Source organism: Ictalurus punctatus, chromosome 14 (assembly GCF_001660625.3).
Source record: "Ictalurus punctatus breed USDA103 chromosome 14, Coco_2.0, whole genome shotgun sequence".
Lineage (NCBI taxonomy): Eukaryota > Metazoa > Chordata > Actinopteri > Siluriformes > Ictaluridae > Ictalurus > Ictalurus punctatus.
In genome coordinates, this window is record NC_030429.2 from 17,888,092 (window position 1) to 17,904,226 (window position 16,135).

Sequence of the window (16,135 nt, forward strand, 5' to 3'; positions counted from 1 at the left end):
AACATGCGCAATATCACACATTTATATAGGGACCTCTTTAATATTTATCTTTGATGTTAAATATTCAAGATATTGAGCATATACTTTCTTTGTTTTATATACATATTCCCTCTGACTATAATTATCAAAGAAAATTATACAACAACCAGCTTAAACTATTATACATGAATTCTTTCAAATCACACAGGCTTTTCTAAGAGACTGTAAAATTACATTTATTTATTAATTACATTAATATGGCTCCTAATTGAGCTCTTTGAGGGGAGAGGTGAAGGCATAAAGCGAAACTTTCACTGAATTTGTCAATCAAACACGTGTCTTAGCAAAAACCTGTGTGATTTGGAAGCCTCCACATTCACGTGGAATTCTGTAATATTTTAGGCTGGTTATGTAATTTTCTCATTTGCAAAAACCTCCAGCAGTGCCATTATAATAAGCTGATTAATATGAGAGGGAGTATAGCAGGAGGAGGAAGAGGTGAGAGTGATCAGGAGGGTGTGGATGAGAGCTGCTATTGGTTCACCTCTGGGTGGTTGTCATCATCACACTGCTGTACCTCAGGGACCTGTCAGTGGAAAGATCTGCTCTCACCCAGCAGCAGTGTCGTGGCTGTGCTTAGAGGTAAGTGTTCATTCAGCTTGATTACAATTAAGCTTCTGGGCATAAGAATATTTTTAAGAGGTTGCAGCTTAATTAATTTGACTAATTCTTTATATATATATATATATATATATATATATATATATATATATATATATATATATATATATATATATATATATATATGTGCTTGTTTTTTTAATGTCTTCTATTGATGATGTAATAGTAGTTGACACTCTTCCACCACTAACAAGCATGAGGGCCTGCTTTATAATCTTTTATACTCTTAGAAAATTTGGAACTCATAAAGGTCCTACGTTATCCTTCTGGGAGAAAGCTGTACGTAGAACCTTACACCCGAGTGTTTCCCTATCAAAACAGTTTCAAGTGGAGCCCTTTATGAAACCTAAAAACCTTTTATTATCAAATGAACCAGTGTTATCAGTTGTGAACTGCATTGTCTGCAAATTCCCATGTTACCCTTTAATCTTCCACTCTTTCCCCCTCTCTGTTTTCTTTAGAATGGATGACGGTCAACAAACAACTAATCGAAAGCTTTCCATTAAACTTCTCCTTTACTACATACATATAAAACATTGAAAAGATCTTAGGGCATGTTATAATTTAAATTCCAGGTAGGATAAAATTCTATACATGGGCACAACACAGTATGTCTTCAGTCTAGTAGAAATTCTACTGAATCCTAGAAAACAATTACATACATGTTAAGTCCTTAGATACAAATTTAGCAAGGTTTTATGAAGACCATGGATTCAGTTGGTGGTCCTAATCAGCATGACGGAAAATGGTCTTCAGTTGATTTAGAGGTTAGAGATGATGAGAGTCAGAATATTCCTTCTCGATGGTATGGAGGAATTGACAAATGCCCAGGTCTCACCCACAGTAACACACAAAAAAATATAGATGAGGGGTTCTCTGAGTTAGACCCCTTGCTTCCTAATGATCGTTTGTGGCCCTCAGTCGATGATGAGGAAAAAATGACCACTGGTGCTCAGGCCATGCCGAGCGAATCAGTTTGTACCATGGTGCTTCAGATCCTGGGTCCATTCCTCCTGGCAGGCTTTGGCACAGTGATGGCTGGCATGCTTCTGAACATTGTGCAGGTGAGTATGGCAGGATTATGGGCACAGGAAGAGTTTGGGTTTAAATGTCAGTCTGAAATATCTGTGTGTTGGTGAGACAGCACTGGGACGTGTTTCGGAAAGTAACGGAGATCTTCATCCTGGTGCCAGCATTACTTGGCATGAAAGGCAACCTGGAAATGACACTGGCATCAAGACTCTCTACAGTGGTGAGTAAATAATGACTTACTGCCTCTCTGCCACTTTCTTTACCTCTCTCCCTCCATATATATTAACTGCTTTACATTTGGTACTATACTCTCATGTGAGGTTCTCTTGTACCCTAAGTTGTGTCATACATAACGTCAATAAATTCTGAACTTCTTTCTTGGTCAGATGTTTTTGCACAGTGCTGTAAAGAAAACAGCACTCAAACTTAAATATCCTCATCCTGTAGTGGTTAAATAACTTTTACTCTAAACTTGCTGTAGAAGTAGTGCTAAAATACCCTTTTCTTTAACCACACATTGTTGTTGTTGTTTTTAAATTCAGAATTAATTAGCCAGTCTACTGTCATAATTACTGAAATATATAACCCAAATGAATTTGGATAAATGCTAAATGTTTACAACAGGTGAACGTTGGCAAAATTAACTCCTCAAGAGAGAAGTGGAAACTGATCATTGGAAATCTTGCCCTCAAGCAGGTAAACAAATAACAAAAATTAGGAAAACAACTTGTTCTCTGTTTGTGTGAGCTGTTTATAAATACTCATATAAATATGAATAAGGAAGATAAACCCTAACCACGGCTTACACATTTCGTATACCTTCAGGTTCAGGCTACAGTGCTGGGTTTCCTTGCTGCTTTGGCAGCCTCTGCACTCGGATGGGTTCTGGATGAGAAATTGACCATAAATGATACAGCACTGTTATGCTGCAGTAGTGTAGTGACAGCATTCATGGCATCGTTATTGCAAGGTAAGAATACAGTATTTTCATGAAATTTACAACATGATATAAAATCTGTTATTCAGATTTTAAAAATAGAATCATTCATAAAGTTATATGTAATGAAAAGAATTAAACCAGATGGGACATCCTATTTTGAAAATAAACATCTGGGTTTGGGGTTTGTTAATGCTCCAAGATTGATTATTTTCCAATAGCAGCATGTTCTGAAGTGTTTTATTCTTCTCATACCACAGAAATTTGCCAAAGTTACTTTTTATTAGTTTACAGAGCATTCCCTCACCAGCCTCTCTGTTATTTCTCTCTTGAATTTTAAAAGACAAAAAAATGCAGCTTGTTACCTAGCAAAACTGTCTGTCCTGATGACTTTCCTGTATCGGAAAACTTTAAAGGTACAGTAATACCTCTGACTGACCATTACAAAGTGCTGACACTGGAGCTTCCTTCCAAAAATATATTTAAAATAAAAAGACTAATACCACAGGGCTAGTCTCAATTTTAATTTGTCAGAAGGTGTTGATTCATTTTTCACAGTTCAGACAGTTGGTCAGCTGCAAGGCAAATCACAGGTTTATATCAATGCACTCATTCTAATACGTTATCATTTCTATGTTTATTTAGCATTTTTGAAAGGAGTCTCCATTATCGGTGCTTTGTAAAGCTGTAACCTTAAGTGTTCCGCCATGGGAGAGTCTTCATGATAGAGGACGTTGCGGTTTTGGGTTTCTCTGTAACATGACATGCTGTTTTTTTGTCATTAACATCAAGAAAAAGAAAACAGAGAGGCTGGTGAGGGAATGATTGTTTACTGTTGTTATAACATAAGTGATAACAGAATCAAACTTTTTTGGAGGAGACAGTCCACATGATTAAACGTAAATATAAATGGATAAAATGTATGTTGTGTCATTCCTTAATAAATAAATATTTGTTAATGTAGATTACTCTGGTATAAGAGGAATAAAACACTTTGGGTAGTGCTGTTATAGATGCACTGAGTTGCATCATATCACATTATCTTTAATTATTTTCCTATAACTGTATGTCAGATTGTGCTTTATTCCTTACCTTAAACAAAGGAGGTATTATGTGAGGTACATTTTTTACAAATTAAATAGAGGTTTGCATTTTTGTTTTTTCATTTCCTTATGACTGAAATATCAGTAAATTAGTGTTGACAGTAAAAATTCTGTGCTTCAGAATTATGAACTGTGTTGTGTGGATTATATTTGATGCAGTCATGTGGTGGCTAACCAGACTGTTGGAGTGATGTCATCTTGCCTCTGTGTCATTTGCTTCATATAGGTATCATTATGGTGGGTGTGATTATTGGCTCAAAGAGGACCGGGATTAATCCCGACAACATAGCAGCACCAATTGCGGCTAGTTTTGGTGACCTCATCACTTTGGGGTTGCTTGCCATCATCAGTCAAAGGCTTTTCTTTTGCATTGGTGAGAAAAAAGAAAGAAAATGAGTTCGCTTATATTCAGTAGAATTTTCTGTTTTGTTCCATTCACATTTTGTTTTGTTTTTTAAATGGATTATTTCTAAACTTAATAGAACAAGGCAAGTAAGTTGACTAAAGCTTATTCTCAAATTTTGTAGCTCTATTTCTCTTTTTTCTTTTTTAGAGCTCTACCCCTATGTTATCTATGTAGTGTGTGTCGTCTTTCTGTGCCTGACACCAGTCTGGGTGATAATTTCGTTTTGTCACTCTGAGAGCCACAAACTGCTATATAATGGTTGGGAACCTATAATCACAGCCATGGTTATTAGCAGGTCAGTGAATCTTGATTTACTGCCAACCATCTGTAATATTGACCTCTGACCTTATAAATCATGCAACATGTTTTTCCATTGAGTTCTCATGAACATCAATACGGATCATTTCTAAGTGACTTTAACCTTTGCTCACAAAAATGTGTCTATATAATGATTATTTTACTTTGTGCTTATAGTCATAGATTCTAAACAGCAAATTAACTGGGTTATATATATGCGGTCACCATTGTTTTTCCTTAATGTAGCACAATATATGTCCTTATGTATGTTCTCAGCATGGGTGGACTCATTCTGGACAAAACCATTACTGACTCTAATTTAGGCGGACTAGTGGTTTACACCCCTGTGATAAATGGTCAGTAATGAAATACACATTTTAAACTGCTTTTGTTCACAATCACAACTATTTAATTTAATCATTTTTCAGAGAAACAATATAGTACAGTACAAAGGTTATGGGGCACATTTTTTCATTTGTACACAGATGTAAATCTGTACACAGATGTAAGTGCGATTTTGCAGTATATTTACTTCTGCAAACCACATAGGACTTTCCACTCTTTTTTTTTATTTATGTCTGTCTATTTTAGGGGACCACAATTAATTGGACAAATAATATCTTTACCATTGCTAAATTTTAGTTACAATTTGCTCAGAGAGGCAACAAAATCCAGTTATTGTCCAATTACTTATAGATACACTACTATTACTAGTACTTGTACTGTTACTACAAATTGTTTACCCTTCATTAAACTGTACACTAAATTTATAGATTAATAAATCTACAGTAAATTCATAATTGTATCTCACATAGCCTTTGCAATGTTTATATACTCAAGGTGTTGGTGGTAACCTGGCTGCCATCCAGTCCAGCCGTATAGCCACGTACCTTCATTTTCACTGCTCCCTGGGAAGGTTGCCTGAGGACAAAAAGTGCTATTACTGTCCATTCTACACCTTTTATGGCAAAGGTAAAACAAACAAACAAACAAACAACAACAAAAAAAGACCACGTCTTAAGACAAATATTTTAAAGTATTGAATATTGTTTGTTTAGATGACCCAGATGTTTTTGAGTCACATCTTTTGACAGAAATGTCTAATTGGTCTTTGTAAACCACATATACATATACACATATACATTACAAATGTCTTTATTCATTACAATATGCAATTAAATTGTCAGAATGAGAATAAGTGGATAGGAATGGATGGAATATAAAGGATATACAGATAGAAATACATCTACAGGCTTCAGACAGGCATAATTTAAGAGTCTTAACCAACAACCTTACTACTGGCTTTTACAGTGCATCACATTTCCCACATTTTGTTATGTTACAGCCTTATTCCAAAATGGATTAAATTCATTATTTTCCTTAAAATTATACAAACAATACCCCATAATGACAACGTGAAAGAAGTTTGTTTGAAATCTTTGCAAATTTATGTTGTGGATAAAAAAGGTCATAAAATAAACATAAGGGAGAAGAAGGAAAAACGGGCACCTTGACACGTAGAAGCGGGATTAGGCGGACATTGACAGATTGGAATTACGAGCAATTTAAGAGCAGTAATAGTCAAAAAAAAAAGTCAAAAAGAAGTGTACGAGCTGAGGAGTGCTAAAACACACACACACACACACACACACACTCGTGCAGTCAAGGGCGGGCAAGTAGACACAACATACATAAACACACACGAATAACTTTAATAATATCTTATAGTGATAGAGAAACTCTATAAAAAACAGAATAGTAGGATATGCAGGACAGTAGAACTGTAATGATATTAAGAAGTTGGAAGTACAGTAAACCGCTTTTCAAGTAGTATAAATATATATAAAATAAGAAATATAGTGCAAATATGAAAATAAATTATAAATGAGAAGTACGGGAAAAAAAGGAAAATATAACTTACTCATGATTCAGATGGTGAAGATTCTCGTCTCGCAAGGAAAGCCTTAATTTTTAGAGAACCATGAAGAAAGCCAGTTATAAGGGTGGCTGCCCCCCCCCTCGAGATAACGATAAGACCAAGGTCCCTCCCGGTTGTTTAGTCGTCTTGCTTACGTCATTTTTATTACCTAGGGAAATGGGAATCTTGGTTTCTGAAGACCTAGGTAAGGGAGAACCCTGGTTTTTGAAGACCTAGGTAAATAGAAACACTGGGTTTTTGTTTCCTGGGTTGTTGGAAATGCCTGAGTTCTGATTTTATGTGTAAAGTAAAACCCTGGGTTTCAATTCTATGGGTAAGTGAAATAGGCCTTTTCTGGAAACCTATGGGTTATCTAGTGTGTAAATACAGTATAAATACTGGAGCTTAAGCTCAGGGTAGGGGGGATCACTTCTGAGAATTCTCATCGGTGTGGATCTCGTGTGGTGGAATGGAACAATAAAGCTGGACCCTTGCTTCTTCTCACTCACGGCTGGTGTATTTTTTCTATCTCCAACTGGTCTCAGAGGTAGATGTGAGTATTGGCTTCTAAGTTGAATTTTAAATGTTTTTGGGTAATAGGCTAAATTCGAGCCAACATTTATTAAAAATTAAAACAAAAAAAGCACATTTACTTAAGTATTCACAGCCTTTGCTCAATACTTTGTTGTAGCACCTTTGGCACCAATTACATCCTCAAGTCTTTTTGAGAATGATTCTACAAGCTTGGCACACCTATTTTTGGGCAGTTTCTCCCATTCTTCTTTGCAAGACCTCTCAAGCTCCATCAGGTTGGATGGGGAGCGTCGATGCACAGCCATTTTCAGACCTCTTCAGAGATGTTCAATCAGGTTCAAGTCTGGGCTCTGGCTGGGCCACTCAAAGACATTCACAGAGTTGTCCAGTAGCCACTCCTTTGTTATCCTGGCTGTGTGCTTAGGGTCGTTGTCCTGTTGGAAGATGAGGTCTGATTTCCAGAGCGCTCTGGAGCAGGTTTTCATCAAGGATGTCTCTGTACATTGCTGCATTCATCTTTTCCTTGATCCTGACTAGTCTCCCAGTTCCTGTCGCTGAAAAACATCCCCACAGCATGATGCTGCCACCACCATGCTTCACTGTAGGGATGGTATTTGCCAGGTGATGAGTGGTGCCTGGTTTCCTCCAGACATGACGCTTGCCATTCAGGCCAAAGAGTTCAATCTTTGTTTAATATTTGGTCTGAGAGTCCTTCAGGTGCCTTTTGGCAAACTCCAGGCAGGCTGTCATGTGCCTTTTACTGAGGAGTGGCTTCCATCTGGCCACTCTACCATTCAGGCCTAATTGATGGACTTCTGCAGAGATGGTTGTTCTTCTGGAAGGTTCTCCTCTCTCCACAGAGACACGCTGGAGCTCTGTCAGAGTGACCATCGGGTTTTTGGTCATCTCCCAGAATAACGCCCTTCTCCCCTATCGCTCAGTTTGGCCGGGTGGCCAGCACTAGGAAGAGTCCTGCTGGTTCCAGACTTCTTCCATTTACGGATGATGGAGGCCACTGCTCTCATTGGGACCTTCAATGCTGCAGAAATGTTTCTGTACCCTTCCCCAGATCTGTGCCTTGATACAATCCTGTCTCGGAGGTCTACAGAAAATTCCTTGGACCTCATGGCTTGGTTTGTGCTCTGACATGCATTGTTAACTGTGGGACCTTATATAGACAGGTGTGTGCCTTTCCAAATCATGTCCAGTCAACTGAATTTACCACAGGGGGACTCCAATCAAGTTGTAGAAAAAAACAAGGATGATCAGTGGGAACAGGATGCACCTGAGCTCAATTTTGAGTGTCATGACAAAGGCTGTGAATACTTATGTAAATGTGCTTTTTTTGTTTTGTATTTTTAATAAATTTGCAAAGATTTCAAACAAACTTCTTTCATGTTGTCACGATCTCGCCAGCAGAGGGCGCTGCGGCAATGATGTGCACGTGCTTGAAGTGCGCATTCATGAGAAGACTGTGTTTACAGTGGACATGTGCACTTGTTTTGGTTCCTGTTCTGTCCCCGCCCAGTTCAGTTATTGGTGGAGGTGCAAGGGTGTGTTTTGAAGTGTTTCCAGCTGTCAGCCATTAAGGTGATTGTGACTGGTTATTTAAACGAAAGATTAAAGGAAAGAAGGAATGTATAAATGGTGCCAAGAAGTAATGTGTCCATGCTCTGTCTAGTTTCCTGTTCCTAGTTTCATGCTCTTGTTAGAAGACTGTCCATGCTATAGTTAGAAGAGAGTCCATGCCATAGTTAGAAGAGTGTCCATGTCATAGTTAGAAGAGTGTTCATGCCATAGTTAGAAGAGTGTCCATGCCATAGTTAGAAGAGTGTTCATGCCATAGTTAAAAGAGTGTTTCCTGCCTTAAGTGTAAATAAAGAATTTACTCCTGCACTCGCTTACTTCCTGGTTTGAGGCCTGTTTCGTAACACATGTTGTCATTATGGGGTATTGTTTGTAGAATTTTGAGGAAAATAATTAATTTAATCTATTTTGGAATAAGGCTGTAACATAACAAAATGTGGGAAAAGTGAAGCGCTGTGAATACTTTCCAGATGCACTGTACATTTTAACATTACTACTGGCTTTCATCATTTACATTTATGTTTACAGCATTTGGCAGACACTCTTATCCAGAGCAACTTACATTTATCTCAATTATACAACTGAGCAGTTGAGTGTTAAAGGCCTTGCTCAAGGGTCCAGCAGTGGCAGCTTGGTAGTGCTGGGATCTGAACTCACAACCTTCCAATCGTCCAAACTACGGAGCTACCACTTCCCTAAACAATGCGCTTATACAGGATCATAATTTAGCAGCAAAACAGTCCAGTCAAAGCAGAATTATTTGATGAATTTGTCATAGCTGTGCTTCTGTTTTTAAAAAGAGTCTCCTAAATTCACACTTACTTTCCTGGTCATCTTGCACCCATTCTTCTATGCTATTGCAACTTATAAATGATCAATTATTTTCCCATTTCTCATAGAGTATTTATATTAGCCTTATATCCTTCTAATATACCTTGTTTGGTCATAAATTTGCTTATATTATTACAGTAGTTTGCATTAAATATTTTAGTATGCATATTATTGTGTCCTGGCAGGATATAACAACAGAACAGCTCGAGTCCTACTTCTTCTGGCCATTCCAGGCCATGTGGTCTTTCTTTTAATTATTTATCTAATGCAAGGTGCCAACACCAGCCCAACACCAACCTTCATCACCCTCTACTTGGTTGCAGCCCTAATTCAGGTAAGAAAAGAGTTTGGAGTTTTCTTAAATCATGTGTTTTCAGGTAACTATATTTAGACAGTTGTCTTGAAATGGCACAAAGAGAATACTTATGGGTTAAAAGTTTGACCTTTGTTCTCTAAAAGTGTAGACATACCTCGTTTTATTCCTTGTTGTTATATCATAAGAGAAAAAGCGAACAAAAGCACTTATCTTAATAGGAAATGATTACTGACAACTAGACTGCAGTAGTGTGTAAAGATCTTTATCTTTGTCTGTATTTATGTTCTCTCAGGTATTTCTACTGCTGTGCATAGCTGACTGGATGGTTCATTGCTTGTGGAAGTATGGTCGAGACCCAGATAGCTTTTCTATCCCCTATTTAACAGCCTTGGGGGATCTACTGGGCACTGGCCTATTAGCTCTTTGTGTTTTTGCTGTGGGTGATTAATGATGACACACTTTTGGGTGACTGAAACAGGTTTACCAACAAATTTATGGGTTATATCTTAAATTATTATTTATTTTTGCATTTTTTAAAAATTGTTTCTAATTCTTAATCTTTGTTAGACTCTCCTCTCGTTCACTGGGGCTACTGAAGCATGAAGATATCTTTCCAAGCCATTGCTGAGACACCTCAGCCCCTTTGTAGGGCAACATTAATTACTTAGTAAGGCTTATAAGTGATACAAAGTTAGGAACATTTCTTATCATTCACTTATTATGTTCTTTTTTAACAGTCTATATAAAATGTTATTATGTCTATATAAACAGTCTGTAAAAAAATTGATTTAATTATATTAAAATGTCCCTACTTTCCAGCCCTTTCTAGAAGTCAAAAGTCAGCAAGTTGTAACTTAAACAGAATGTAGCAAACAATCAATCATGCTTTTTATTTACGATGGAGGCATATGTACATATCTGAACCACCAAAAAACTATAGCCAGCTGATTTTGGCTGTCAGCAGGTAAATTATCAGAAAAACTGACTTTTCTCTGCGTTTTCCAGACTATGAAAATGATTTAAAAAAAAAAAAAATCTTTAAAATCATCTTTAAAATTTAGAATCTGATGAGTCAAACATACAATTGAATACAAACACTTAACTACAGATTATAATCTGATTATATAATGATTACTTCCCTATTTATAATGTACTGTTCCTTTTTATTTTTCCTTTTCTCAGTTTGTCTATATTTATCTATATTTGTAATAATATTAAAATCTAATATTATCTTAAACACACACACACACACACACACACACACACACACACACACACACACACACACACACAAATATAATTCACATGGCAGTATGTAAAAGACCTGTTAGGAAACTACAAGGTTTGATTATGCCATATGATGGTTGCTATACCTGCTTGTTTTGGTATAAATTCATGTTTTTTCAGAAGTTTATATATAACTTTTAGATTTTTAAAAAAATGTTTACAATTGCTTAATTGCAATTACTTATTTGTTAATCATCCTTATTAATTGTTTTAATGTTATTTGATTTTGTAAGCTATTTTTAATGGTTGTTTTTTACGTGATGAAATTTAACAGACAATGGTTAATGCAGTGCCTTTTACCAGACCATTTTGCCTATCAGCTCACTTTTTTTTTATGTCTATTGTATTTTTTAAAACCAGTATTTGAGCGCTCATAAGTCCATTTCATGAGTAAATTATATGTGATAAAAAGAAAAATCCATAATAACAATTTTTAAACAACTTCTAACCACAACATTGCTGATCTGTTGTTCGTCGACCCTGTTATTTTGGAAGAATCTTCTTCAAAACACACTCTAAGTGTGAGACCCACTTGATCTTGGAGTCTTGATGCCAAAAAAACAGACTTTATTATCAAAGCAACAAAGTCTGAACTGGTGAGAATAACTGACACAAGTGCTTTTGATAAAGGTTTTTATAACATTTTGAAACACTGATCTCATATGACAGAGCTTTTTTTTATTTGAACACACTTTGGCCCCATGCCACCATTATTTCCAATTCCTGACATTTAAAAAAAAAAATAATAATGGTGGCACGGTACTGCCAGCTCTCTTTAAAAAAACAAACAAACTACATTCTAAACATGCCCAACTGTTGGATGAAAATTATGATAGAAAGAAAACATGAGGGAGACAACTATGGGAAACACAAGGGTTTATTGAGGGAAAAGGGGTATACAGGTTAAGAATAGGGACTGGTAGGAGAGTAATCAGTGGGAGAATAGGGAGGGAATAGAGAATAACGGGATAAGTAACAGGGGTGTGTAGAGTAGCTAGGAGAACTGGGAGAATAAGGAGAAGGACTGAGAGCATCGGCAGTAGGGCTAAAGCCATGGTCAGCCCCAGAGACAGTCATGACTTCATCAGAAGAAAACTCAAACGGGTAGCCAGAGGGTAAAACAGAAGGTGTCTCTGTTTGAGTATATACAGAAACTGTAGCCAGGACAATCCTGTAGTGGAGAGGAGGTGGAAAACCAGAAACTCTAGGCTAAGCAAGAAGGTTTTCAATCAACAGAGTCATATGAGAGTCATATCAGCTGGCATGTGTACAAGTCGATAGCGTATATTCTGGTCTGGTCCATGGAATGAAAAGGGGATAAAGGGCTGCTGCCCAGCTGGAGAAAGAAAACACCAAGAAAGATAGAAGTACACTCTTTCACTCCTAGGAAAAGCATATCTAAGTTAGCTATAACATAAAGTGAATCTACTGTCTCAACAAAGTTATAAAGTACATAGAATAAGTATAGGGAATAATGTTATAAGTTACTAACACTCACTGTAGCACATATACACACACCAGGTATGCACACTAGAAAAGAATGAAATAAAGATAATTAGTGAAAAGCAATGGGAGATTGAAGGAAAGGTTGAGGTCCTTGCTCACTGATGGTCAGATCAATAATGCCCTAGGAAGCTGAAGTTGTTTTTTAAAAAAAGGGAACCAGAAATAGTCGAAAATAATGGGATTGGAAAATACCTGAAAAATGAAAATAATGGGATTGGAAAATGCCTAAAAGCCGTACACAATGGGCTCGGAAAGAACCTGAAAAGTCAGTATATTGGGCATGGAAAGAACCTGAAACATAAGCATATTGGGAATGGAAAAAAAATATATATTGGACATATTGGAAAAGGGTGAGCTAGAGGCAGGCACAAGGGGTAGCAAGCTGTAAAAAAAGGAAGCCCCAATTGAAAGGGATTCAGATCACTTTGGGACGTCTCACTGTGTGGATCTCGTGTTGGTGGACAATAAACTTGGATCCTTGCTTTTCTCACCTGCCGTGTTCGTGCGTGTTTCTTCATCCACAAATTGGTCTAGCTGATGTAAGTACTTACTGTAAGTGTTAGTAGCTATTATTAGTTGATTCCAGAGCAACACACACAGATATGTACCAGCTTACTGATTAACATTTGGTTACATTCTTAAACATAGGATCTGGTGGATTAACTCATATATTTGATTATAACTTGTTTCTTAATCATCAAACCTTATACATTGGTAATACATGAGTTGTTTACAGATTGATTGACACATTGATTGATTAAAATATTCCATATTCTGTCCACTCTGATATGGCTCTGTCCACCCTCTTATGCACAAGTTTTTTGTCTTTCATTTAATGAAGTTAATAGAAATAATTCAGGTTTTTTTGTAAATTATTTGTTGGATAAAAATTATGGTAGAAATAAAACACAAGGGAGACCAGCATGAGTAAATACAAGGGTTTATTATGGAAAAAATGTAACACAGGTTAAGACACGGGGCTCATGGGGGAGTAGTCCGTTGGGATATAGGAAAATTGAGGATACTGAGAACTTGGGGAAGAGGCTGGAGAATATTCCGGGCTGCTGGGAGAATACAGGGTGGGGCTGAGAGAGGCAGAAGCAGGGCTGAAGCCAGGATCAACCCCAGAAATAACCATATCTTCATCATGGGGCTCAAAAGGAACCCCAGAAGAGAAGACCAGAGGTGTTTCTGTCTGAGTAGAGGCATCCACAGACATCATAACAGGAATGATCCTATAGCGTAGAGGGCGGGTGGGACCGGAAGCATCAAGGGCTTCAGCCAACAGTTTTTTGGTCAGATCAGCAAAAAGGTGTCCTTATTGATAGCATGTGTTCATGTCCAGGCCAGAGTCATGGAAGGATGGTAGGAGAAAGGGTTACTGTCACGTTTTAAACGTTATGAAGTTGAGAACGGATGCAAGTGCAGATGAGAGCTTTTAATAAAGAGAGGCAGGCAGACAAATCCAAATCATGAGACAGTAGCATAGTCAAGAAACAGGCAATAGGTCAGGCAATCTGTAAACAGGCAAGAACTAGGAAAGGCAAGAATAGTCAATGGGGAACAAGAAGCAAGATCAATGAACATAAAACAAAATGAGGAAACGAGTACAAACGCTTGGTAAGATGATAATACTTTATACTTTATACAATACTTTGCAAAGTCATGGTGTTCAAAAAGTCTCTTATATAGCATGGAGTGAGTGAGTGTGGGGCGCACGATGGCTTAGTGGTTAGCACGTTCACCTCACACCTGTGACCCTGTGAGTTTGCATGTTCTCCCCGTGTTGCAGGGGTTTCCTAGTAGGTTTCCTAGTAGGTTTCCTAGTAGGTAATGGTAAAAAGTGTCTGCAGTGTATGAATGAGTGTGTGAATGTATATGTGATGGATTGGCACCCTGTCCCGGGTGTATCCTGCCTTGTACCTGATGCTCCCTGAGATCGGCTCCAGGTTTCCCCATGACCCTGATAAGGATAAAGCAGTATAAAAGATGGATGGATGAGTGAATGTGAGACTGGGATAGGCTCCAGGTTTCCCCGTGACCCTGAAAAGGATAAAGCGGTATAAAAGATGGATGGATGAGTGAATGTGAGATTGGCAACAGGTGTGTGTGATTAGAATTCCGGAGAAGGTGAACATGTGTGTGGGAAGTGTAGTCCATTCGGCCGTGTTTGTAGGCTGCAGTGCAGGATGGGAAATGTAGTCACTGGTTTACTGTGAGGAAAAGACTACATGTCCGTGTCAACAGACTCGGGCGTGAGTAGAACTTGGTTGGCTGTGTCAGCAAACTCAGGCATGAGTAGAACCTGGTTGGCCATGTCAGCAGACTCGGGCATGAGCAGAACCTGGTTGTCCGTGTCAGCAAATTCGGGCGTGAACAGAACCTGGTTGGTCGTGACATTGGCTTCAGGCGTGAGCAGAACCTGGTTAGTTGCTACGTCAGTTTCAGGCATGAGGAGAACTTGGTTGTTCGCGACGTCAGTTTCAGGCGTGAGCATAACTTGGCTGTCCATGTCAGCTACCTTGGACTGGAACTTGGTGTAGGTGGTCGCCTCGTCGATCTCAGACTGGAACTTGGCATGTAAGGTCACATCATCGATCTCAGACTGGAACGTGGCGTGGAAGGTCACATCGTCGATCTCAGACTGGAACGTGGCGTGGAAGGTCACCTCGTTGACCTTTAGTTGGAACTTGGCATGGGAGGTCACCTCATCGACCTCAGACAGGAACATGTCTTGGGAGGTCGTCTCTTCCACCTCGGTCATGAACTTGGCTTGGGAGGCCGTCTCTTCGACCTCGGATATGAACTTGGCTTGGGAAGCCATCTCTTCCACCTTGGACATGAACTTGGCTTGAGAGGTCGTCTCTTCCACCTCGGTCATGAACTTGGCTTGGGAGGCCGTCTCTTTGACCTCGGACAGGAACTTGGCTTGGGAGGCTGTCTCTTTGACCTCGGACAGGAACTTGGCTTGAGAAGTCATCTCTTTGACCTCGGACAGGAACTTGGCTTGAGAGGTTGCCTCTTCAACCTCGCAGGGGAACATGACTTTATGCAGAAACTCTGGAGATGAGTCCGCCTTGTAGGTCTCATGCTGGAGCTCTGGGGATGAGACTGCCTCATGGGTCTCATGTTGGAGCTTTGGGAATGAGACTGCCTCGTGGGTCTCACACTGGAGCTCTGGGGATGAAACTGCCTCATGGGTCTCATGCTGAAGCTCTGCAGGTGAGACTACCTCGTGGGTCTCAGGTCGGAGTTCTGGAGATGAGGTCACCACGTTGACCTCCGGTTGGAGCTCTGCAGGTGAGACCACCTTGTGAGTCTCAGGTTGGAGCTCTGGGGAGGAGCTCACCACGTTGACCTCCGGCTGGAGCTGCGCAGGTGAAACCACCTCATGGGCCTCAGGTTGGAGCTCTGGGAAGGAGGTCGTCACGTTGACCTCTGGCTGGAGCTTGGCAGGTGGCAACGAGACCCCCTCGTTGGTCTCAAGTTGGAGTTCTACTCTTGCTTTCTTGTGGAGCGATTGGAGGGCACGCCTGTGGCCCTTGAAACATTCTTGAGAGCAGAAAGATGATCCGGGTATCCCAAGCTTGTTACAGTTGAGACATTGTAGGTGCCTCAGGCAGTCACACAATCCATCTTTCGGATCCGGGAGGTCTATGCCAGTCCACAGGGGAAACTGGACTGACATGAAGGGTGGCCAGACATCTCCATGTACTCCAGC

The 16,135-nt window shown here is 39.1% G+C and overlaps 1 protein-coding gene across 1 annotated transcript; it reads left to right on the forward strand.

Annotated features, from left to right (window-relative positions):
* The first annotated feature begins 218 nt into the window (after nucleotides 1–218).
* slc41a2a (solute carrier family 41 member 2a) lies at nucleotides 219–12,636 on the forward strand. Its single transcript, XM_047159770.2, is given in 12 exon segments — nucleotides 219–621; nucleotides 1,122–1,724; nucleotides 1,805–1,912; nucleotides 2,317–2,388; nucleotides 2,518–2,662; nucleotides 3,959–4,105; nucleotides 4,286–4,433; nucleotides 4,712–4,791; nucleotides 5,276–5,407; nucleotides 9,491–9,639; nucleotides 9,914–10,044; nucleotides 10,046–12,636. Coding segments are annotated over 11 exon segments (1,527 nt in total). The 5' UTR covers nucleotides 219–621; nucleotides 1,122–1,358; the 3' UTR covers nucleotides 10,095–12,636.
* The last annotated feature ends 3,499 nt before the right edge of the window (nucleotides 12,637–16,135 follow it).